A 20,332-nucleotide genomic window follows, 5' to 3' on the forward strand; every position below is an offset into this window, starting at 1 on the left:
TAAAGTGCTATGTGCTAAAGTGCTAAACTATTTATTACACATTATTCTATTACACATTGTTCATAAGCTTAATGGACGCTGAGACAAATGATAATTTAAGGGCGGTTGGATTTGCATAACGGCGTGCGGATTCTTCTCCCTGATGGCAGGGTTTCATGTTCAGAGAAAAGTGGGTGTTGCGAGTCGGAAATTATTGTCTTCGCTTTTTTCCTAACTGATTGTTCATAATGCTCTGTATAGGCTTCTATTCTTTCCTCCCTACGATTTTCATTGCTTTTTTGTGCATGCCGGCCAGTTTGCTTTTTAGCTTAACGGTTAGGTTGCCAAACCATGAGGTGATCCAATATCTAATGATGCTCTCTACAATGGCACGGCAGAAAATCATCATGATGTGGCTGCTCACACCGTACAATCTTCGCAAAAAATATAGCCTCTGTTGCAGTCGATTGCACAGGTTGTCAATATGTGTCTTCCAGCAGAGAAGATTATCAATATTAACCCCTAAATACATGAGGATGCCTGGGTGATTTCCTGATTTTTGATGACCACTGACTCATGGTCAGTCACTGGCCTCAGGTCCAAAACCATCTCCTGTGTTTTGGTCACATTTAGAATAAGGTGGTTGGTGTCACACCAGTTTATAAATATGTCATTCTCATCCTGGTACACAGAGGGGTCCATATCCTTGTGGAGAAGGATCAAGAGCATGGTATCATCCGCAAATTTCACCATATAGTTGTTAGGGTGGACAGTCCTACAATCGTTGGTGTACAATGTAAACAGTGTTGGTGATACAACGCAACCCTGTGGGACCCCCACTGCAACCCTGTGTGTTGCAGTGTTTGGTGTCTGACAGTGTTCTGTTGACCTTAACTTGCTGTATTCTATTAGTTAAAAAAGAATAAAACCATTTGATGAAGGTGGTGTTTACACTCATGTCTTTAAGCTTCTCTAAAAGTATGTGAATTTGCACTGTATTAAAAGCTGAGCTAAAATCAACAAATACAATTCTAGCATATGCTTTTGAGTTCTCAAGGTGCTTAGAAATAAAGTGCAAGGTCCAAAGGATTGCATCATCAGTGCTGCGTCCCAACTTGTACGCAAACTGGTACACATCTAACTTTGGCTCGAAATCCTTCATGAGCAGTGACACAACAACTTTTTCAAAACATTTCATAACAATCAAGGTGAGAGCTAAAATAATTGTTTACTGTGGCACTGTGCTTTTTAGTTAATGGAGTTATAATTGACTTCTTCCACAGAGCTGGAACAGTGTGAGTGTTCAATGACTGTTGGAATATTGGACACCATGCTGTTGTTAGTTCCTCTGCACAGTTTTTGAGCAAAAAAAGAGAGTGAGAAAAGAGACTAAAGAGACGGCGGATGCTGGTCGGGTCGACTTCCAGGCAGCAGGTGTCATCAGTATCTGGCAGGAAAACCTGCTAGACACTGCAAAAGCCTGTCACACTCCTGAGAGAAGTTTTGATGGTCGAATCTCTGGTAAAAGTCATTCAGTGTGTTTGATTTTTGTTGCTCATCCAGGGTGATGATTTGTTTCTTTGCAGTGTTCATATTAGTGACTGATTTCATTGTGCTCCAAAGTTCTTTTGTATTTGACATTCTGAGGTTATGTTCCATTGTTTGCCTATGTTGTTCTCTTGCATTAGTGAGAATTTGTTTGAGTTATTTTTGGACAACTGACAGTCCTGCTCTGTCTTTACTTCTAAAGGCCTGCTTTTTCCTATTTACATTCTTTTATTTATTTTGTTACATAGGTTTTGTTATTGGGACAGACTACAATGTTCTTCTTGGCCACCACATTGCCAACACAAAACTCTATGTAGTCCGTTATAGTTACAGTAGCCTCATCCAGTTCTAGTGCATGGGACAGGGATCAATCTGTGCACATGAAACAACCCTTTAATTTCTCAGTTGCGTCGCCTGTCCACACATTAACCGTCTTAAACTTTATTTTTATTTATTTTGCATAGTAATGAGAACAAAAATGCAACAGAAAAACAAACGAAAAGCACAGAAGTAAAATTGGGAGACAAAAGGTCATAGAGTCACTTTATAATTGTATAAATAGCTTGGGGGGGCGGGGCTGCCAACCAGTGGAGGTGTTTCGATCCAGCCCTTAGTTTTTAAGCATTTTTCCTTGTGTCCATGTTAAGAAATAGGACCTCTTGTTTGATCCGACAATAGGTATCACGGGTAAATTTCAATAAAAAGATCTGAGGTAAAAGTCCATTGTCCAGCTGTAGACATAAATTCTCGATGCCCGCTGGAAGGGGGCGCTATATTCCACGGGCATACAAAAGGGCAGCAGACCTTTGTTCTTATCTGCATTAGACAGATGAATATACTTACATGCATACATATACATTTTCATGAATTCACACACATTATCCTACATGTACACCTTTACCTATACCAAACCTGTATCTTATCCAACCTAAAATGATTTCTCCCAGTTTCAGATATTGTCGTGGTTGGGAGCTATTGTATCAACATGAGTTGACCATTTTCTCCATTTATTTGTGAATTTGTCCATGCATAGGTTTAAGGAGAAAGTCAGCCTTTCCATGTGATGAATTTGTTTTACAATTCCAATCCATTCCCCTTTTGTCGGGGGGTTCTTTGTTTAGCCACCTTCTCGTAATGGCTTTTTTACTAGCTGCCAACGTTATTTTAATCAAATACTTATCGCTAGAATTAATTGTGGACGAGATATTCCCAAGATATATTATGCGAAAGTCATGCTCGGTCTCGAAGGCCATTATAACGTTAATTTTTCGTACTATTTCCAACCAGTAGGGTCGGATAGTTGGGCAGTCCCAGAATATGTAGAAATTGTTCTTTGTTTAGCCACCTTCTCGTAATGGCTTTTTTACTAGCTGCCAACGTTATTTTAATCAAATACTTATCGCTAGAATTAATTGTGGACGAGATATTCCCAAGATATATTATGCGAAAGTCATGCTCGGTCTCGAAGCCCATTATAACGTTAATTTTTCGTACTATTTCCAACCAGTAGGGTCGGATAGTTGGACAGTCCCAGAATATGTAGAAATGGTTCGCCTGGATGTTTCCAAACTCCCTCCAGCAGTGCCCACACTCTGGCAAACCCCTCTCTAGTTGCTTTATTCTTGGAGTGATAAAAAATCGAATCATATTTTTCCACATAAATTCCCTCCACTGGGCTGAGCTCGAAGTGATCCGATGGGTTTCACAAATGTTCAGCCAATCCACTTTTGAAATAGTTATTTTAGATTCTTTCTCCCATTTTGATTTAATATAAGGTGTGGAAGTTCCGTTATGTGACTGTAAACATGAATAAATTCTAGCGATAAGTTTTCTGTTGAGTTTAGATTTATATGCATCAATCAAGATGGTAATTAGGTCCGTGTTGCAATCTTCTGTTGTTTTTATATTGCTGTTGTTTTTATATAAGTGAGATCTAACTTGAAGATATCTGAAGAAGTCTTGCTTTTCTAGATGGTACTGATCACTAAGTTTTTGAAAGTCAACCAGTACACCACCATCCGAAATGAGACAGTATGTTGTAATGCCTTTAAAAGGACCTGTTTTTATGTCTCCCATCCATGTGGGCAGGTTTAAAATCTTTATCTTGTGCAACCCATCTTAGCATTTTGATATGATTTTCCAATTTAAATTTACGACACTCACCAAACCAGATGTTTAAGGGTGTTTTTGTCCAGCAATTTAGATTTTCTTTAACAGATGAGTATAAGTTTCTGTCTCCAAGTAATGTCTGCTGGTGAATATCGAATTGACTCAGATCTAAATTTTTCCATTTAGTGCTGTAACATGGGTTGCACCAATAAATTAAATATCTCAATCAAGCTGACTTGTAATAGTGCTCCATGTTCGGCAGAGTTAGTCCCCCCTTTTCTTTCGGTAATTGCAATGTATTATATTGAACTCTAGGTTTTAGGCCTTTCCAAATAAATACAGAAAACATTCTTCTCCACTCGATAAATTGTTTTGAAGATACTTCTACAGGTATTGATTGAAAGAAAAAAAGTAATCTTGGTAAGATGTTCATTTTCATAATGTCTATTCAATTATGCAAGTCCAGTGGTAATAAAGTCCATCTATTCAAATCTGCCTTTATTTCTTGTTAAGTGGTAAAAAGTTGATAGCGTATATTTTGGATAAATCTTTTGGGATGTTGATCCCAAGATATGTTATAACATCATTGTCCAAATTAAAGATAGACGGGTTAAGTAATTGAGCTGTGGGTGTATAATTGTATGACATTATTTGTGTTTTGTTTATATTCAATTTGTAACCTGATTAATGAAACAACAGGAAAATAATTTAGGCAAGCTCAATTCGGGTTGGGAAAGAGTAACCAATACATCATCCGCGTAAAGACAGGATTTATATTCAGTCACTTTAATCCAAATCCCTCTTATTTCTTGATCTTCCCTAATTGCTTGTGCTAGTGGCTCTGTGAATAAATCGAACAAGGCCAGGCTTAAGGGGCATCCTTGTCTATATCCTCTTTCAAGCTGAACAGGGTTTGATTTATTTTTATTTTGGCTGTATAGGAGTGGTATACGTTTTTTGAAAATAGAATAACTATTAGCTATTAAAACAACCGCACCAGGTCCGCACCAGACCTTTATTTATTTTGAGTCTCGAAATGGCACTGTCTAATTCTTGCTTTTTTATCTCACATGTCATTATTCTATTCTGTTCTGTGCCAACTGACAGCAGGTCCAATGAGTTCAAAAAGTTTACAATGCTTGGAGATTCTGCACTATCCGGTTGTGTACCCTTATAGTAGTTTTCAAAGCATTGTTGTATTTCTTTCAACTTATGACACATTTTGCCAGATTGTGTATCTTTAATTTTATGAATGGACCTTTCATCTTGTTGTTTTCTTATCCTCCAGGCTAATAATTGTTTGGCTCTTGGCAGAAAATGGAAAACAAAATCAACCGCGCAGGTCGCTTGTTATTCTTGTCATCGGCAGAGCACTGTCAATCACGCACAGCCCGGTCAACGGCACATGTGATTGGAATGTACGTCAGCAGAGAGCAACCAGACCTTTGACTGTCAGGAGTTTCAAAACGAATGCGCGACAGAACACTGCCAATAATCACGTGACTCAAAGCTTGCGCCTGTGTGGTCAAATCTCTGAAAAGTCAGTGCTGAAAAGTCAGTTCTGAAAAAATACATTGCAATGGTGTAAATTTACACCTTTACAAGTTTTTAAAAATAAATATTCAACCTTTCAAAACGTATTTCTCAATGTATGAACACCTGTTTGCAGAATCCCATTTACAAGGTTTCAAAACCGGGAAACAATGAAATACACTGTTAGAACAGTGCCAGATTTGAAACTCTGCAAATGCCCTGGTGACATTTTTTAAACTTTGAAAATGTGTTGGTGAAAATGATGAAGAAGATAAAATAGAACACAAAATCATGTTTGCAGATGTTTTAATTTTTTTTCAGGCTATAATCTCTTTTCAGTGTTGCAAAACCTTCTTTACAAGGTGTTGAGTTTTCAAACCCAGACTTACAAGCCTTTGAAACTTTTTTTTTCAGGTTTATCAGGAATTATGGCAGGATACTGGCTCCATACTGGGGCAGCTTTGCGCTTCGTAACAGAGACAGGGCAGAGCGCGAGCGCGCAGGGGGAATTTTATGAATGGTGAATGAAGGAGATAACTTCCCCTGTTAAAAGTATTTTATTTCAGTTATACACAACCGGTATTTACAAAAAATAAACACTGAAGTAAAAGTTCTGTCACAAAACGATTGATACGTATCCGTGCACATTTTTACTACACCACTGAGTGGCTGAGAACAATGACGTTAAAGTCAGCTCTCTTTGATGGACATCTTCACACACAGTGTTTGGTTTGTTTACAGCCTGCATGCCAAACGTTAGCGATTGGTTATGGCAGATCCAGAGTGGCACTGGGCAGATCCAATAGTTTTAAACTTCAACAGACACCCACCTTCAAGTGAGTTAACGTCTGTCAATTGAGTAGGTCCAGACTCTCTGTGCAAATTAAATGAAGTACGAGAGTCTGGTAGGACCAGGCTAATAATGCTCCTCTAATGACCTAAACATGTAAACAAAAAACATCTGTGCTACACAATAATACAAAAAAACAGTGACTTCCAGAAGATAAGTACAAATGTAACTTCTGAACAGGGAGGGGAGGACTCCAGGTGGAGGGCCCCTCCAGGTGTGCACTGTGCACTGTGCAATCATAAGTGTCATCAGAACACACAGCTAGCGGCTTTCGTGCAGATTAATCCCCCCAGATTACTGGTCCAGAGAGTGTCTAATCTTTTGACTAAGTATACTCAATACCATAGCAATATTATATAAACGGGTATAGTAACAGGACTGATATTCAAATGACAATCAGCCACGAACACCCTGTTAAAACATCTTATACATCTGTGTGCTTAAAGTCTAACGTATTGTAATTATGAAAAGGTTTTTTTTTTCTTTTGCTATTCCTACCCTTTCTCTAGTTATCTACTCACGAGTACATCTCAGTTATAGTTCTCCTTAAGTCCTTAGAGTGTGTTGAAATCTCCATAGCTTCTCTCGGGCTCGTTCGATGTCTGTGGTGCAGTTTCTGCGTTTCGTGGGCTCGCGGAGCTCTCAGGCGCTGTCTTGTCAGTCTCCTCCGTAGTGTCGTGTCTGCCCCGCTCCGTTGGTTGCCGACAGTCACAGGTGCAGAGGTTTCTTCATCAGGTGACAGAATCCCCTTCTTCAGCATGTCCTCCGCTGCCTCTTTTGCATTAGTGTACGTTGTGGGCCCTTCTTCATAAAAGACTCAGAGTTTTGCAGGCGCTGGTGTCTGGAACCTCAGTCCCTTTTCCTTTAATACCTTCCTCAGCGGGACATATCCCTTTCTTTTCTTTAGGATTTCCACCGGGTAATCTTGGTCGAAAAAAACTATTTTTCCTTTGAGATGAACCTCCTTCTTTCTCCATGCAGTGCTCAGCACCAGTTCTTTGGTGCTGTAGGCGAGAAAATAAGTCATCATGGATCTCAGGGTGGCTTGAGGAGGCGGCTTCGGGCCGAGAGATCTGTGGAAGCATTGTATTTTAAGGTCAACGTCGGGAAGCGACAACTCAGATTTGATAAACTCCTCCAAAAACGCACAAGCATTGTCATGCGCCTCACCCTCGGGGAATCCAAAGATGCGAAGATTATTTCTGCGAGAGCGTGCTTCTAGGTCCACTAATTTGGAGTGAATGAGCTCTTGTTGCTGCAAAGTTCAAAGAGGCACGCTCTTTGGATTAGCGTTCCACTCTTCCAACTTGGCCACTCGAGTCTCTACTTCTTCCATTCTCACCTCTGCATTTTTCAGCTCCACACCGAGTGAACTAGCTTCTAGTTCACTTCTTTAAAGATCCCCAGATCTTCCTTCATGTCTCGCTTAATTGTCTTGCAGAAACCATTCAGTTCCCTCTTCATGTCGGTGTGTCCTGCGTTGATTGCCCTGATGCTAGCTTGCAGAGCGTTCATTTCCGCATGCTCGTTAGCTTCGTCCGTGTCGACATCTATATCAGCTTCTCCAGTCGCCATTTCCTTGTTTTCGTTCTGCTTTGAGTTGTAATGTTCTTAGCCTTCCTTAGTTTATATTTCCTCATGTGATTTGTGATAAAATAAGCGTGAATAATTCGTGGACCAATCTGGGAGCTCACAAATTACTCTGCTGCTCGCCTCGCCACCATAACCAGAAACCTGATTCGTAAACAGATATATATACTTCCGGAAAGATGGAAAAAATTGGCAGATTCAGAGTTTGCGGTTCAATAGATCATCAGTGAAACATTGTTGCGACACAAATGGCACCTCTAGCTAAATGTAGTAACCTAGAGAACCACCTACAACCTTGTTTTCATCCAAACGAGCAGTCTTAAGCGAACAGCGCATTGCATTGGCTTCTATGAGCTGTCGGCTTTCAGCCACAAGCTTAGGGACTGTCTGCAAAGTGCAAACCGGAAAACGACCACAATGGTCGAATTTCAATAGCGTCACCATTATTGACCCTAGAGACCCAAAACTTGTTCCATGTAGGGATGGCCTCTATATGGTCCTACTACAACCTCTAGTTTTGAAAAATAAATCTCTTCTTATTTTTTAGGATTTTTTATTTGGCAAAAATTTCAATAGCATTGCCATTATTGACTCTATAGCCCCAAAACTTGTTCCATATAAGCAGAGCTTCAATATGGTCTTACTACAACCCTTAGTTTTTAAAAATATATCTTCTTATTTTTGAGGATTTTTTATTTGGCAAAAATTTCAATAGCGTCGCCATTATTAACTTTAGAGCCCCAAAACTTGTTCCATATAGGCATGGCCTCTATATGGGCTTACTACAACCTTTAGTTTTGAAAAATATATCTATTTTTTGAGTCATTTCTAATGGACAAAAATTTCGATAGCGTCGCCATTTTTGACTCTATAGCCCCAAAACTTGTTCCATATAGTGTTGGCCTCTATATGGTCTTACTACAACCATTCGTTTTGAAAAATACATCTTATTTTTTAGGAATTTTTATTCAGCAAGAAATTCATAAGAGTTGCCATTATTGACTCAAGCGCCCCAAAACGTGTTCCATATGAGCAGGGCCTCAATAGTCTTGCTACAACCTTTAGTTTTTAAAAAAATATATCTCATCTTATTTTTGAGGAACTTTTATTTGGCAAAAATTTCAATAGCGTCACCATTATTAACTCTAGAGACCCCAAACTTGTTCCATATAGGCATGGCCTCTATATGGTCTTACTACAACCTTTAGTTTTGAAAATATATCTCTTATTGTTGAGGAATTTCTATTGGGCAAAAATTTCAATAGCGTCGCCATTTTTGACACTATAGCCCCAAAACTTTTTCCATATAGTGTGGCGACCCGTCCCCAGAAATGTCTCTCTCACGCAGGAAAACACTACACGCCGAGACCCGTTCAAAGCCCAATAGGGCGTTTGTTCACTAATTAACGGAAAAACCGTGTGGGTCTGTGCCCAACGCGGGGAAACCAAAAATCATACTGGTGACTCCGTGATCCACGGTAGAGTCCAGGGGATTGTCTCTCCGGTCGGGCCGGTCTCGTCCCTGGCGAGGGAGGTCACTCCCGTCGGTAGTGCCGTCCCAGTGGTGTGTGCTGTGTCGGCGCGCGTTGTCCGGCCGTGCGGGTTCTCTCGTGGCCGCTGGGGGAAAGTCCGCTAGATCCACGAGTCTGCCTGTCCGTATCGGGTCCTGGAGGTATTCTGCTCCGCTCTGACTCCCGGTTCTCTTCCCTGGGAGAACATCAAACAGCCTTTTAAAGGGTATCTGATCTTCCTCGTCCTCTGCCGCAGGTGTTCTCCATTGCGCCGATTAGAGTGACGCAATGGATGCTCTCTGGCTCCGGCTGGTGGATATCGGCGGTATACGCCATCCACCACCTCTCCCTTGGGCCGCCTGGCCTGAGGGTTTGGGACCGGGTTGCCACAATAGCGATGGCCGCTATATGGTGTTACTACAACCATTAGTTTTGAATAATATATCATCTTATTTTTGAGGAATTTTTATTTGGCAAAGATTTCAATAGCGTCGCCATTATTGACACTAGAGCCCCAAAACTTGTTCCATATATGCATGGCCTCTATTTGATCTTACTACAACCTTTAGTTTAGAAAAATATATATCTTCCTATTTTGGAGGATTTGTTATTTAACAACAATTTCAATAGCGTCACCATTATTGACATCGCCATTTTTGAATCTACAGCCCCAAAACGTGTTCCTTATAGGGATGGCCTCTATATGGTCTTACTACAACCTTAAGTTTTTAAAAATATATCTCCTTATTTTTAAGGATTTTTTATTTGGCAAACATTTCAATAGCGTCGGCATTATTGAGTCTAGAGCCCCAAAACGTGTTCCATATAAGAATGACCTCTATATAGATAGATAAATAGAAAGCTTTATTGTCATTATACAAAGTGCAACGGAATGCAATGAGCAGCTCCTTAAAAGTGCACACATAGTTATCGAATATATAATAAGTAATATATAATAATATATAATAAAAATAAATAAATATATAATAAAAATAAATACAAATTAAATACGCAGTAAAACTTAAATACACAGTAAAGACCACAAACAGACAACAAACATCAGTGCAGATCTGAGTTCAGTATGGTGATTGCTTTGGGAAAGAAGCTGTTCCTGAGTCTATTTGTTCTGGCATATATGGACCTGAAGCGCCTGCCAGAGGGCAACAGGTTAAAGAGATGGTAGCCGGGGTGGGTGGTGTCCTTCAGGATCCCTCTGGCCCTGCTGAGACAGCGGGAGCCGTAGATGGTGCTTAAGGAAGGCAGAGGGCAGCCAATGATTTTTTGCGCGACGTTTGCCACCATCTGCAGTCTCTTCCTGTCGGCCTTTGTGCAGCTGGAGTGCCACACTGACACAGCGTAGGTCAGCAGGCTCTCGATGGTGGAATGGTAGAAGGTCACCAGCAGCTGTGTGTTTAGATACACCCTCCTGAGCACCCTCAGAAAGTGTAGCCGCTGCTGGGCCTTCTTGACCAGTGCTGAGGTGTTGACCGACCAGGAGAGATCAGCAGAGATGTGGACTCCGAGGAATTTGAAGGACTGCACTCGCTCCACACCTTCACCGTTGATGTACAGGGGGGCAGGAGCGGCACTGTTCCGTCGGAAGTCCAGGATGAGTTCCTTGGTCTTGGTGATGTTCAGTGCCAGGTTGTTAGATGCACACCACTCACCAAGTTTCAGGACCTCATCTCTGTAGGCCGCCTCGTTTCCCCCTGTTATAAGGCCCACCACCGTTGTGTCATCAGCGAATTTGACAATGATGTTCTCTGGGTGGGTGGGACTGCAGTCGGATGTATAGAGGGAGTAGAGTAGTGGGCTCAGCACACAGCCCTGGGGAGAGCCAGTGCTGAGAGTGCAGCACTGCACCAGTTTCACCTGCTGGGGTCGGTTGACCAGAAAGTCTTTTATCCAAGAGCAGGTAGGTGGTGGGAGACCCAGGTTGATTAACTTGGGGATCAGAATGTCTGGTATTATTGTGTTAAAAGCTGAGCTGAAGTCAATGAAGAGCATCCTGACGTAGCTCCCCTCTTTCTCCAGGTGACTTAGTGCTGAGTGGAGAGCGATGGCTATTGCGTCGTAGGTGGATCTGTTAGTCTGGTATGCAAACTAGTGTGTGTCCAGGTTGGTGGGGAGACAGGCTTTGATGTGTCTCAAAACCAGGTTCTCAAAGCACTTGGTGATGACTGGGGTGAGTGCTATGGGGCGGAAGTCATTGAGGCTGGTAGTGGGTGACTTTTTAGGGATTGGGATGATTGTGGCAGATTTCAAGCAGGATGGGATAACGGCTTGTTCCAGAGACAGGTTGAAAATTTCAGTGAAGACCTGTGATAGCTGGTTGGCACATGCCTTGAGCACCTTCCCTGGTACTCCATCTGGGCCTGCAGCCTTCCTGGGGTTAACTGCACTGAGCACCTGCCTCACGTCCTGTACCTCAAGATTGAGTGGGGGGGTGCTGGAGGCTGATGGGGGTTGTAGTGGTGGTTGGAGTGATGTGGCTGAGTGCTGTGTTTGAGACTCAAAGCGGGCAAAGAAGCTGTTCAGCCTCTGCCAATGCCGCATCTGAGTCCCCGTGTGTCACAGCACAGCCTCTGTAATTGGTGATGGTCTGTATGCTCTGCCACACCTGCCGGGGGTTGTTGTGCTGTTCCTCTATCCTCCTCTTGTGTTCTACTTTGGCACACCTAATGCCTCTCCTCAGGTCGGCGCGAGCGGCGCTGTACAATGCTCTGTCACCTGATCTGAAGGATGAGTCACGGACCCGGAGGAGCGTGCGGGCCTGGCTTGTCATCCATTGTTTTTGGTTTGGGAACACCTGGATGCACTTTCCACAGTGACATTCCCAATGCAGTACTTGATGTAAGACAGTACTGTGTCTACGAATGTAGCCAGGTCTTCATGGTAGAGGGCTTCCTACTGTGTTTGTTCAAAGCAGTCCTGCAGTCGGGGGAGGGTCTTCTTTGTGGGCTTTGTTTGTCGACAGAGGGGGGTGTATGCGGGGGTGAGGAGCAGGGAGAGGTGGTCTGACCGGCCCGGGTGGGGGAGTGGTACGGCTCTGTATGCACGCTTGATGTTGGAATACACATGATCCAGAGTGTTTTCCCCTCTTGTTGGGCATTTTACAAATTGATAGAATTTTGGTAGAACAGTCTTGAGATTTGCTTTATTGAAGTCCCCTGCAATAATGTGGGCGCCATTGGGGTGGGCGCGCTGGTGGTTATTGATGGCATTGTGCAGCAGAGAGAGAGCCGTGTTTACATTAGCGTCCGGTGGTATGTAGACTGCAGTGACGACAACAGCAGCTAGTTCTCTAGGTAGAAAGAAGGGACTGCATCTCACCGACATGAACTCCAGGTCAGGAGAACAGTGTCTGTCCAGAATAGTGCTGTTGTTACACCAACCTCCATTCACGTAGATGTATATGGTCTTACTACAACCTTTAGTTTTGAAAAATATTTCTCTTCCAATTTTTGAGGAATTTTTATTGGGCAAAATTTTCGATAGTATCGCCTTTTTTGACTCTATAGCCCCAAAACTTGTTCCCTATATCGAACAAGTTTTGGCCGTTTATTGTACACTACATGTATCGTATGTGACGTCACGCTTCCTGCGACTGGCGTGGACAAGACCGACAATCTCCCCATCGGCATAACTGAAAATCTACACATGCCCTGACTTATAATGGTTTTCACCTCTTTCGATGCTGTTATCCTCCCCTTGGAAAAGAGCGGTGAAGTGGAGCAGAGAGATCACCCTGTCTGTACAAGAGTGATGGGCATTCACAAACACCTGTTACATTTACAAAACGCTGATTTACAAAATGCCAAATAAAACACGACAGAAACTGTATTTTGCTATGATACTTGATGAGGAACATCCACGAACACCACTAACCACTCGATGAGTTTCATATTTCTGAAAACAAAGGTTAAGGGGTGTTTGTGAATGCCCATAGCCAGCCATTGTGAAGCAGGCAGGGGCGATTCGAAATTAGCCAAATACTGGAGACAGGACCAATATTCAAAACTTTGGTGTTAACCACTCTATTTCATCCTAGACAAACCAGAAAGGGGGCTCCATGTTAAAAATACCGGAATTATCCTTTAAGCCCTTGCCTGTTTCAATTACATGTTTCCAATCATTAGATCCCTTAATGGAGAAAGTCACGTCCAATGATACAGATTTTAATTTCCTGCAGGCATAACCAGTGGTGTAGAGGGGATTTTTTTAAGTGGGGGACTGTGTATGACGTCAAAGGAATCCCGCGTGCACGCGCGCACACACGCACACATTCAGAAGAAGTTTGAGGTTTGTTACTTGCCAAATATGGAACCTGTACTTAATCTCAATTGTAAAAATCAACATGTTTAATAATATTGCTTCTTTGCATTACCCCACAAATTAAAACAATAGGCCTACCTACAGGGGTATACAAACACTCATGTCACTCAACACATTTATGGTGCAAATCCAAAATAACCAAAGCTCCTAACATCGTCACGCTACCACCACTTTACAGACAGGCTAGGCCTGCAGTCACGACAATCTAAGCAGACAATGCTGCTATAGTGAAAACAAACTGACAAAAAACCCTGTTTTTTTATATTTATATATATATATATATATATATTTTTTTTTTGTTATTATTATTTTTTGTAACATGCTGATTAAAGTAGGTGGACGGGGCATAACAAAATCTGGCGTCCTTTTCCACTGAGTACTCAAGCCAGTCCCTGTTGAAATACCAGCTAGAGGAAAATTTTAGGATAATTGTTTTTAACCAAACTGGATATTTCTTCAACACAACCTGTTTGGGTTTGTCTGTGCCAAGGTTACTCACACCCACTGATCCAACAGGCAGTTGTGGCTCAAATACTGCCCCAGTCGCTGTTGCACTTGACCGGCTGCTGTTAGCATCCGCTCTATGGCCGCTGCAGGTCCTGCCAGGCCCAGGGTCGGGCTCCACGGAGCAACTAGCAATGGGCTCAGGCTCAGATTGTCGTCCAGGGTCTCCTCCAACGGCAACATCAGGAGGCGTCGGTGTTGTATCTGATTTGGCAGAGGACACTGTTGGTGGGCTTTTCAACCACTTACGAATATCCATGATGATGAACTAGAAATTAAATAGTAAGCCGGTGAAAACTCTTCCAGCTTCACTTTCAAATATGCGCGGTAACTGTTGAGCGGTTGAACATTGCCTTAGGCTACGTTACATAGGCCTAGCCTAAGTTTCTTTTCAGTTAGGCCGTGATAGGCTGTTGCAGTGTAGATAGATTCCAATCAATCAAACAAAATCACACCATTGTTTCTTTATATTTTTAATGTTTTAATGATAAAGACTGCAACATTAGTATTTATCAACACAAAATTAGCTACTATGATCATATGAAATAAAAATGAAAATATTTGTTTTAAGAGATATGTGCCTCAAGTGGGGGGGCACAAGCACCTTTGAGGGCGGGCCTGGCCCCCTATGGCCCGCCCATAGCGACGGGTGTGGGTGTGTCTCTAGGATCATGGGGGTCCCAACTCGTGTGTGTATTTGTGTGTCGTTGTGTGTCTCAAGGGTCACGGGGGACCTAAGGTATGTGTGGGTTTGTGTGTCAGTGTTTGTCTCTAGTGCAATGGGGGTCCTCACTTGTGTTTGTGTGTGTGTGTTTCTGTGTCGAGTGTGTCTCTAGGGTCAAGGGGTCCTAACTCGTGATTTTGTGTGTGTGTGTGTTTGTGTCTCTGTGCGTGTGTGTCTCTCTAGGGTCACGGGGGTCCTATCTCATGTCTGTGTATGAGTGAAAACAGGCGATGGCTTGGGACAGCCGATAATGGGCGGGAACCCCTGCTTATTATTTGGGACTCCTACACCGGGTATAAAATCTCTCTCAGCCTGTTCTACAAAACAGAATATCAACCTTTCAGTTTCTGATGTTAACCATAAGTTTGGTTCCCGCTCCAGGATTCCCGTCCACACTCTGTTCAACGGTCCCCTTGAAGGGAGCGTCATAGCTCTGGCCTTCTGTAAAGACGCCAAATACCTGGCGACCCTCGGGGGGGGAGAACAGCAGGTTGGTCAAACATTAATGAATAATATGTTACATGATATTAAAGAGGCACTTTCACTGCCGATATATGGAAAATTTTGAACTTATGATTTGTAATGTGTTCATGATGACCGTGTATTATATAGCCAATCATTCATTCATCCACCCATTGATTTGCTCCAATCTCACTGTAAGACAAGATGTTAGGAACCTTCAACAAAATTTATTTGAATTTTTTTTAAATAAATATTTCAATGCAGTTTATATTTAAAGTTTTATATATTAAGTTTGATATTGTTTTCACTGCATCTGTCATTTTGCCTGCAAAGAGGAGGAACCTTTTTTTAACATTGAATTTAATATTAACTTAACAATTAAGAGACATAACATCCAAATCAAATCAATGTAGCTTCCTCTCCAGCTGAAAATATATTTGGAAATATTTCCATATGTATGCGATTATATTATGTATGAGCGTTTTCTTTGAAATGTCATATGCTGTGAATGCTATCTGACTTCTACATCCCTCTCATAGTGCGTACATATTTGGGATTGGACAAATGAACAAGATACACCTTTGTGGGTTGCTAATCTCAATCCTGAACTTGGTTTTCAAGTAAGTCTGTGTATCACTCACTTTTGACCATGTTTAATCTTTTATCTTTTAGTTTACAGACTTCTGTATATGATCTTGCATATTTTATTTAGCTTCATAAGAAATTGCTTTTTTTCCACAGAGTTACATAATTTTCAATCCCGGTGATAGCACTGAGTTGCTCAGCAACAGCAATAGCCAAGTGCTGTTTTACAAAGCCGTGAGTGGACATTTCAAAGGGCGGAGTTCACGTGTGCCTCCAACTGTGACACAACTGTGCCTTTGTCTTTTTTCAGACTGAGGGAAACCTGGAATACATTGCGCCTTATCTCAATGACAAGGTAGGCTTTGGAGCAGTAGGCCTACCCCTAGTGTTACAGCCGGCCGTCCATGCTTGGCTGTGCGTGCGTGGGTGTGTAGGTGTAGAGAGTGCAGAGAAAAATTGTGCATACTAGATATAGCTCAATAGTATTGTTTCAAACTTCTACAAATATTTTCTAGAGTAGGAAGTGTGATGTATGTCATGATGCTTATGATGATGTGAGCAATAATCCATATATTATTAATCCTACATAAATATATTATAGTTTGTAGTTGAAATGATTACATGGTTTAGTTTAGGATTAATTATATGGTAAGAGTTAGGCAGTGATCCAGGATAGGTAAAGCAATGTATCATAGGACAACCACCATCTAAATTTTGAATGCCTGAATTCTGAATCTTAATATCATGGTGTACTACAAGATTCAAATCTCAGTTTCAAAAAACACATCAAAAAAATGACAAAAACTATTAAATATAACATGGCAATTTTTAGACTGATTAGATCCTCTCTATCTACAGAGGCCGCTAAGATATTTCTATCTAGTGTGTGTGTATATGTGTGCCTGTGAGGGACCTTTCATGTGTGATATATTGCTATTTGTTACATGTCCTTACTTGTTGAGTGATGTTTGATGTTTTTATATGTGTTGTATTTACTTATACCTAGGGACTGCAGATGTAAATTAGGCAAAGGCTAACTCTGGTGCGATGCTTAAAATTATTACATTTATGTTTTAATTGCACATGGTCCCTTTCAAGTACATTTATTATTTAAATTGAATTTATAGTTAGTAAAGTAACACTGTGTATGCCGTGCCCTTGCTTTTCCGTTGATCCTCTTGTTCTCTCTGTCTCTGTGTCTTTCACTGTCTCTGTCTCTGTCTCTGTTCCCTTTCTGTCTTGCTGTCTGTCTCCCTCTGTCCCCCTTCCGGCTAGTTGTCTCTCTCTTTCTAACTGTTTCTCTTTTTGTCCTTCTGTCTGTCTGTTTGTCTTCCTCTCCATCTCTGTCTGTCTGTCTGTCTGTCTGTCTGTCTGTCTGTCTGTCTGTCTGTCTGTCTGTCTCTCTGTCTCTCTCTCTCTGTCTCTCTCTCTCTCTCTCTCTCTCTCTCTCGCTCTCTCTCCCAGAGCTTCAACCAATCTGTTGGCTCTCTGGGTCAGTCTCTGTTCCACTGGCGGGGCCAGCAGGCCCTCACCGCCACGTCTGCGGGGAACTTGGTACTGTGGGATGAGGGGGACGAGGCAGCGGGGCGGAGAGCCCTCAAACTCCTGCCCCTTCAGAGAGAAGCCATCACCGTGCTCACCTCCACAGACAGGTGCCAATGACAATGGCAAACCCCCTAATGCAGCCTTTAACTTAAAACCAAACACACTAACCCAGCCTTTAAAACCAAACCCCCTAAGGCAGCCTTTAAATTAAAACAAAACCCCTAAAGCTGCCTTTAAAACCAAACCCCCTAACGCAGCCTTAAATAAAAATCAAACCCCCTAACGCAGCCTTTAAATAAAAACCAACCCCCCTAACGCAGCCTTTAAATTAAAAAAACCTAACGCAGCCTTTAAAACCAAACCCCCATAACGCAGCCTTTAAAACCAAACCCCCTAACGCAGCCTTTAAATAAAAACAAACCCCCTAACGCAGCCAATAAATCAAAGCTAAACCCCTAACGCAGCCGTCTCTTATGACATCACAAGTGGGTGTGTCCACCTAGATGTGTGTCATAAGAGCCAGATTTTCAAAACGGCTTGTAATGGCTAATCCAACTCACACGTGGTGGCATGACATGGGACCTTTAAAGGCTGCGTCAGGTGGTTGTTTTTAATTTAAAGGCTGCGTTAAGGTTGGACACCTGTGTCGCACCAATGCAGGTGACAGGATAATCATATCAGCAAATAAAAAGTGATGCATTAAGTGGCGTGTGTTAACCTAGAGGGCTTAGAGGGTCGTCTAATGCAGACAGTGTACGAGTGGTGTTGGGGATTGACTCACCTTTAAAACTTTAACATGTTTTTACATTCTCCAGATGGATTGTGACAGGCGATGTCCTTGGCCATATCAAATTTTATGATGAGAACTTCCGGCTCATGAGCTGGTACAGTGACTTCAGCCTGGATGCCATAGCCTCCATCTCCTTCTCTAAAGACGCCGCCCCTGAACCCAGCCAGGACTATCCAGAGAGCTGCACTCTGGCAGACCAGCCTTTTGTCAGCAGGTATAATGATAGTCACATAAAGAAGCAGAATAAACGGAGGGGCCCTTTCGGAGCCAGTATCCTTATTGGGTGTGGCATGGGGAGGTCATCCCCACAGTTTGGTAGCTTGAGGTGAATTAGTTTAGTAGAAAGCTGTCATTTTTGGAAAAGCCATGCCCTACCACATGTTTAGAAAGGCTAAACAGTTCTTTCTCTGCCCATTACCAACCTTTGCACCAAAATTGTGGTTTTGTTTGTCTATTCATAATTGACATGCATTTTGTGATAGGCTCGCTCCTTTAACTTGGTGTGAACCTGTATCACCGGTACACATGGTCCAGCGTCCCACAACATCTCAGTGTATTATGTCAATCTGGATCAGGTTTAGTGCATTTGAATGTTGTGCTGAAGGTCATTCGTTGGCCAATGACCGACCATGACTAACCTTCCATCCAAATATAGTGCAAATCTGTGCATCATTCCCAGATGGAAACACATATACACAAGAATCCACATGCAGCGCCCCCCTTGTTGCCAGTTGGTATGAAAGGTGACTCAGTTGTGCCGCGGTCAGTGACCAACAATTCTACCAAATGTTGTTCAAATCTGTGTTACTTTTGAGACAAACACAGATGCCAGTATCTTCATTTCCTCCTTACTTGAGGTGATTAAGTTAATCGGATCAAATCTCTGATAACATCTTCCATTCAAATCCCTTTTATACAACAAAACAAACATAAACAAGCCCCCAAACACACACAATGTAGCAACTTCTGGGTGACGGCTCCTTCTGCGTCTGCAGGAGCTTTGTTGTGTCCACAGTGAGGGCCACTGTAGTGCACGTGAAGACCCCAGGCGGGGGACCCCAGATCCTGCTGAGAGAGCACTGTGCGCCCCTGCATGCGGTGGCCTGTCATCCCAGAGGGCCCATCCTGGCCATGGGGAGTCACAGTGGCATTTTGAAAGTGTGCGACTACAACACCAAACTCACCCTCGCAAGCAGAGTATATGAATCAGAAAGGATTCAATGTTTGATCTTTGACCCCCAAGGTGTTTGTATTGTTCTTGTTATTATTTCATAATAAGTAGTAGTAGTAGTAGGAGTAGCAGTAGTGGTATTTTTGTATAATTATTGTATACTTATTAAATGTTATAATATATTACTCATCATTTAGGGGTGTACGATAATTATCGGGCCATAACAGAAATTATTACGTCATTCCGATAAGTCCGATATCATGAAGAATAGCCCCGATATCATAGCCTCTATAATTTCAGTGCCCCGCTCCCACTATGATAACGCTGATTGATAGGTCTTATCTTAACCCTAAAGAACACATCATACAATCAATAACAATACATGAGTTCACAACTGCACGCGTATACAGAAAAAGTTTTTTTTTATTACTGTTACACCTGTCCTGCTGTCGGCTCCCAGACCGTAGTCGAGGAGCACAGGGGAGACGTTCCCTGCAGGGTCGATGTTCTCCCGGGGGTAACACCCTTCACTTTGACCGGCAGGGGGTCGGATTATAGGTCGGAATATGGTCGGAATGAAGCGGCCGCAGATTATTGACAGGCTGGGTACTTAATTATTAGTTTCACTGACTTAACAGTAGGTCTACACGTTTGCACAGACACAACCAGGCTCGTTCATTACTTCACTAAACTGACACACGCTACCGCTCACTCTCCTCGCTCGTCCACTCACACACACACTGCCATTCCCGCGCACACACATACGCTACTCTCGTAACAATTATTATTGAAAACAATTAGCTGAACATTATAGGGTCCCGGCCTTCCACTCCTTGTTGTCTCAGTTAAAAACAGAAATCAACTTCATTTGTCCCAGTGTTTGTTAGATGTGAAATTAAGCAAAAAAAAAGACACTCTCTTTCTCTCCAGTCGTTCGCGAAGCCTTTCTTCTTTGTCGTTTCTTCTATCTGTCTTTAACTCATGCTCGAATGTTTCATCGATCGATGCGGATGTTATGGATACAACAAAATATATATTGCAACGCTGTAGCAAAATTTAGGATGATCGTGATGAGTTCTGCCCAAGGGCGTAGGAA

The 20,332-nt window shown here is 42.3% G+C and overlaps 1 protein-coding gene across 1 annotated transcript in view; it reads left to right on the top strand.

Annotated features, from left to right (window-relative positions):
- cfap251 (cilia and flagella associated protein 251) overlaps positions 1 to 20,332 on the top strand; it is a gene marked incomplete at both ends in the record, with an annotated part of 52,855 nt that overhangs the window by 2,341 nt on the left and 30,182 nt on the right. The window contains 8 exons of the mRNA XM_079731249.1: positions 14,867 to 14,976; positions 15,065 to 15,173; positions 15,685 to 15,765; positions 15,887 to 15,964; positions 16,041 to 16,085; positions 17,195 to 17,382; positions 18,091 to 18,279; positions 19,061 to 19,308. Coding sequence (XP_079587375.1) covers positions 14,867 to 14,976; positions 15,065 to 15,173; positions 15,685 to 15,765; positions 15,887 to 15,964; positions 16,041 to 16,085; positions 17,195 to 17,382; positions 18,091 to 18,279; positions 19,061 to 19,308 — 1,048 coding nt within the window. The remainder of the gene's footprint in view (positions 1 to 14,866; positions 14,977 to 15,064; positions 15,174 to 15,684; positions 15,766 to 15,886; positions 15,965 to 16,040; positions 16,086 to 17,194; positions 17,383 to 18,090; positions 18,280 to 19,060; positions 19,309 to 20,332) is intronic.

This window comes from Pollachius pollachius, assembly GCF_949987615.1.
Source record: "Pollachius pollachius genome assembly, chromosome: 1".
NCBI lineage: Eukaryota > Metazoa > Chordata > Actinopteri > Gadiformes > Gadidae > Pollachius > Pollachius pollachius.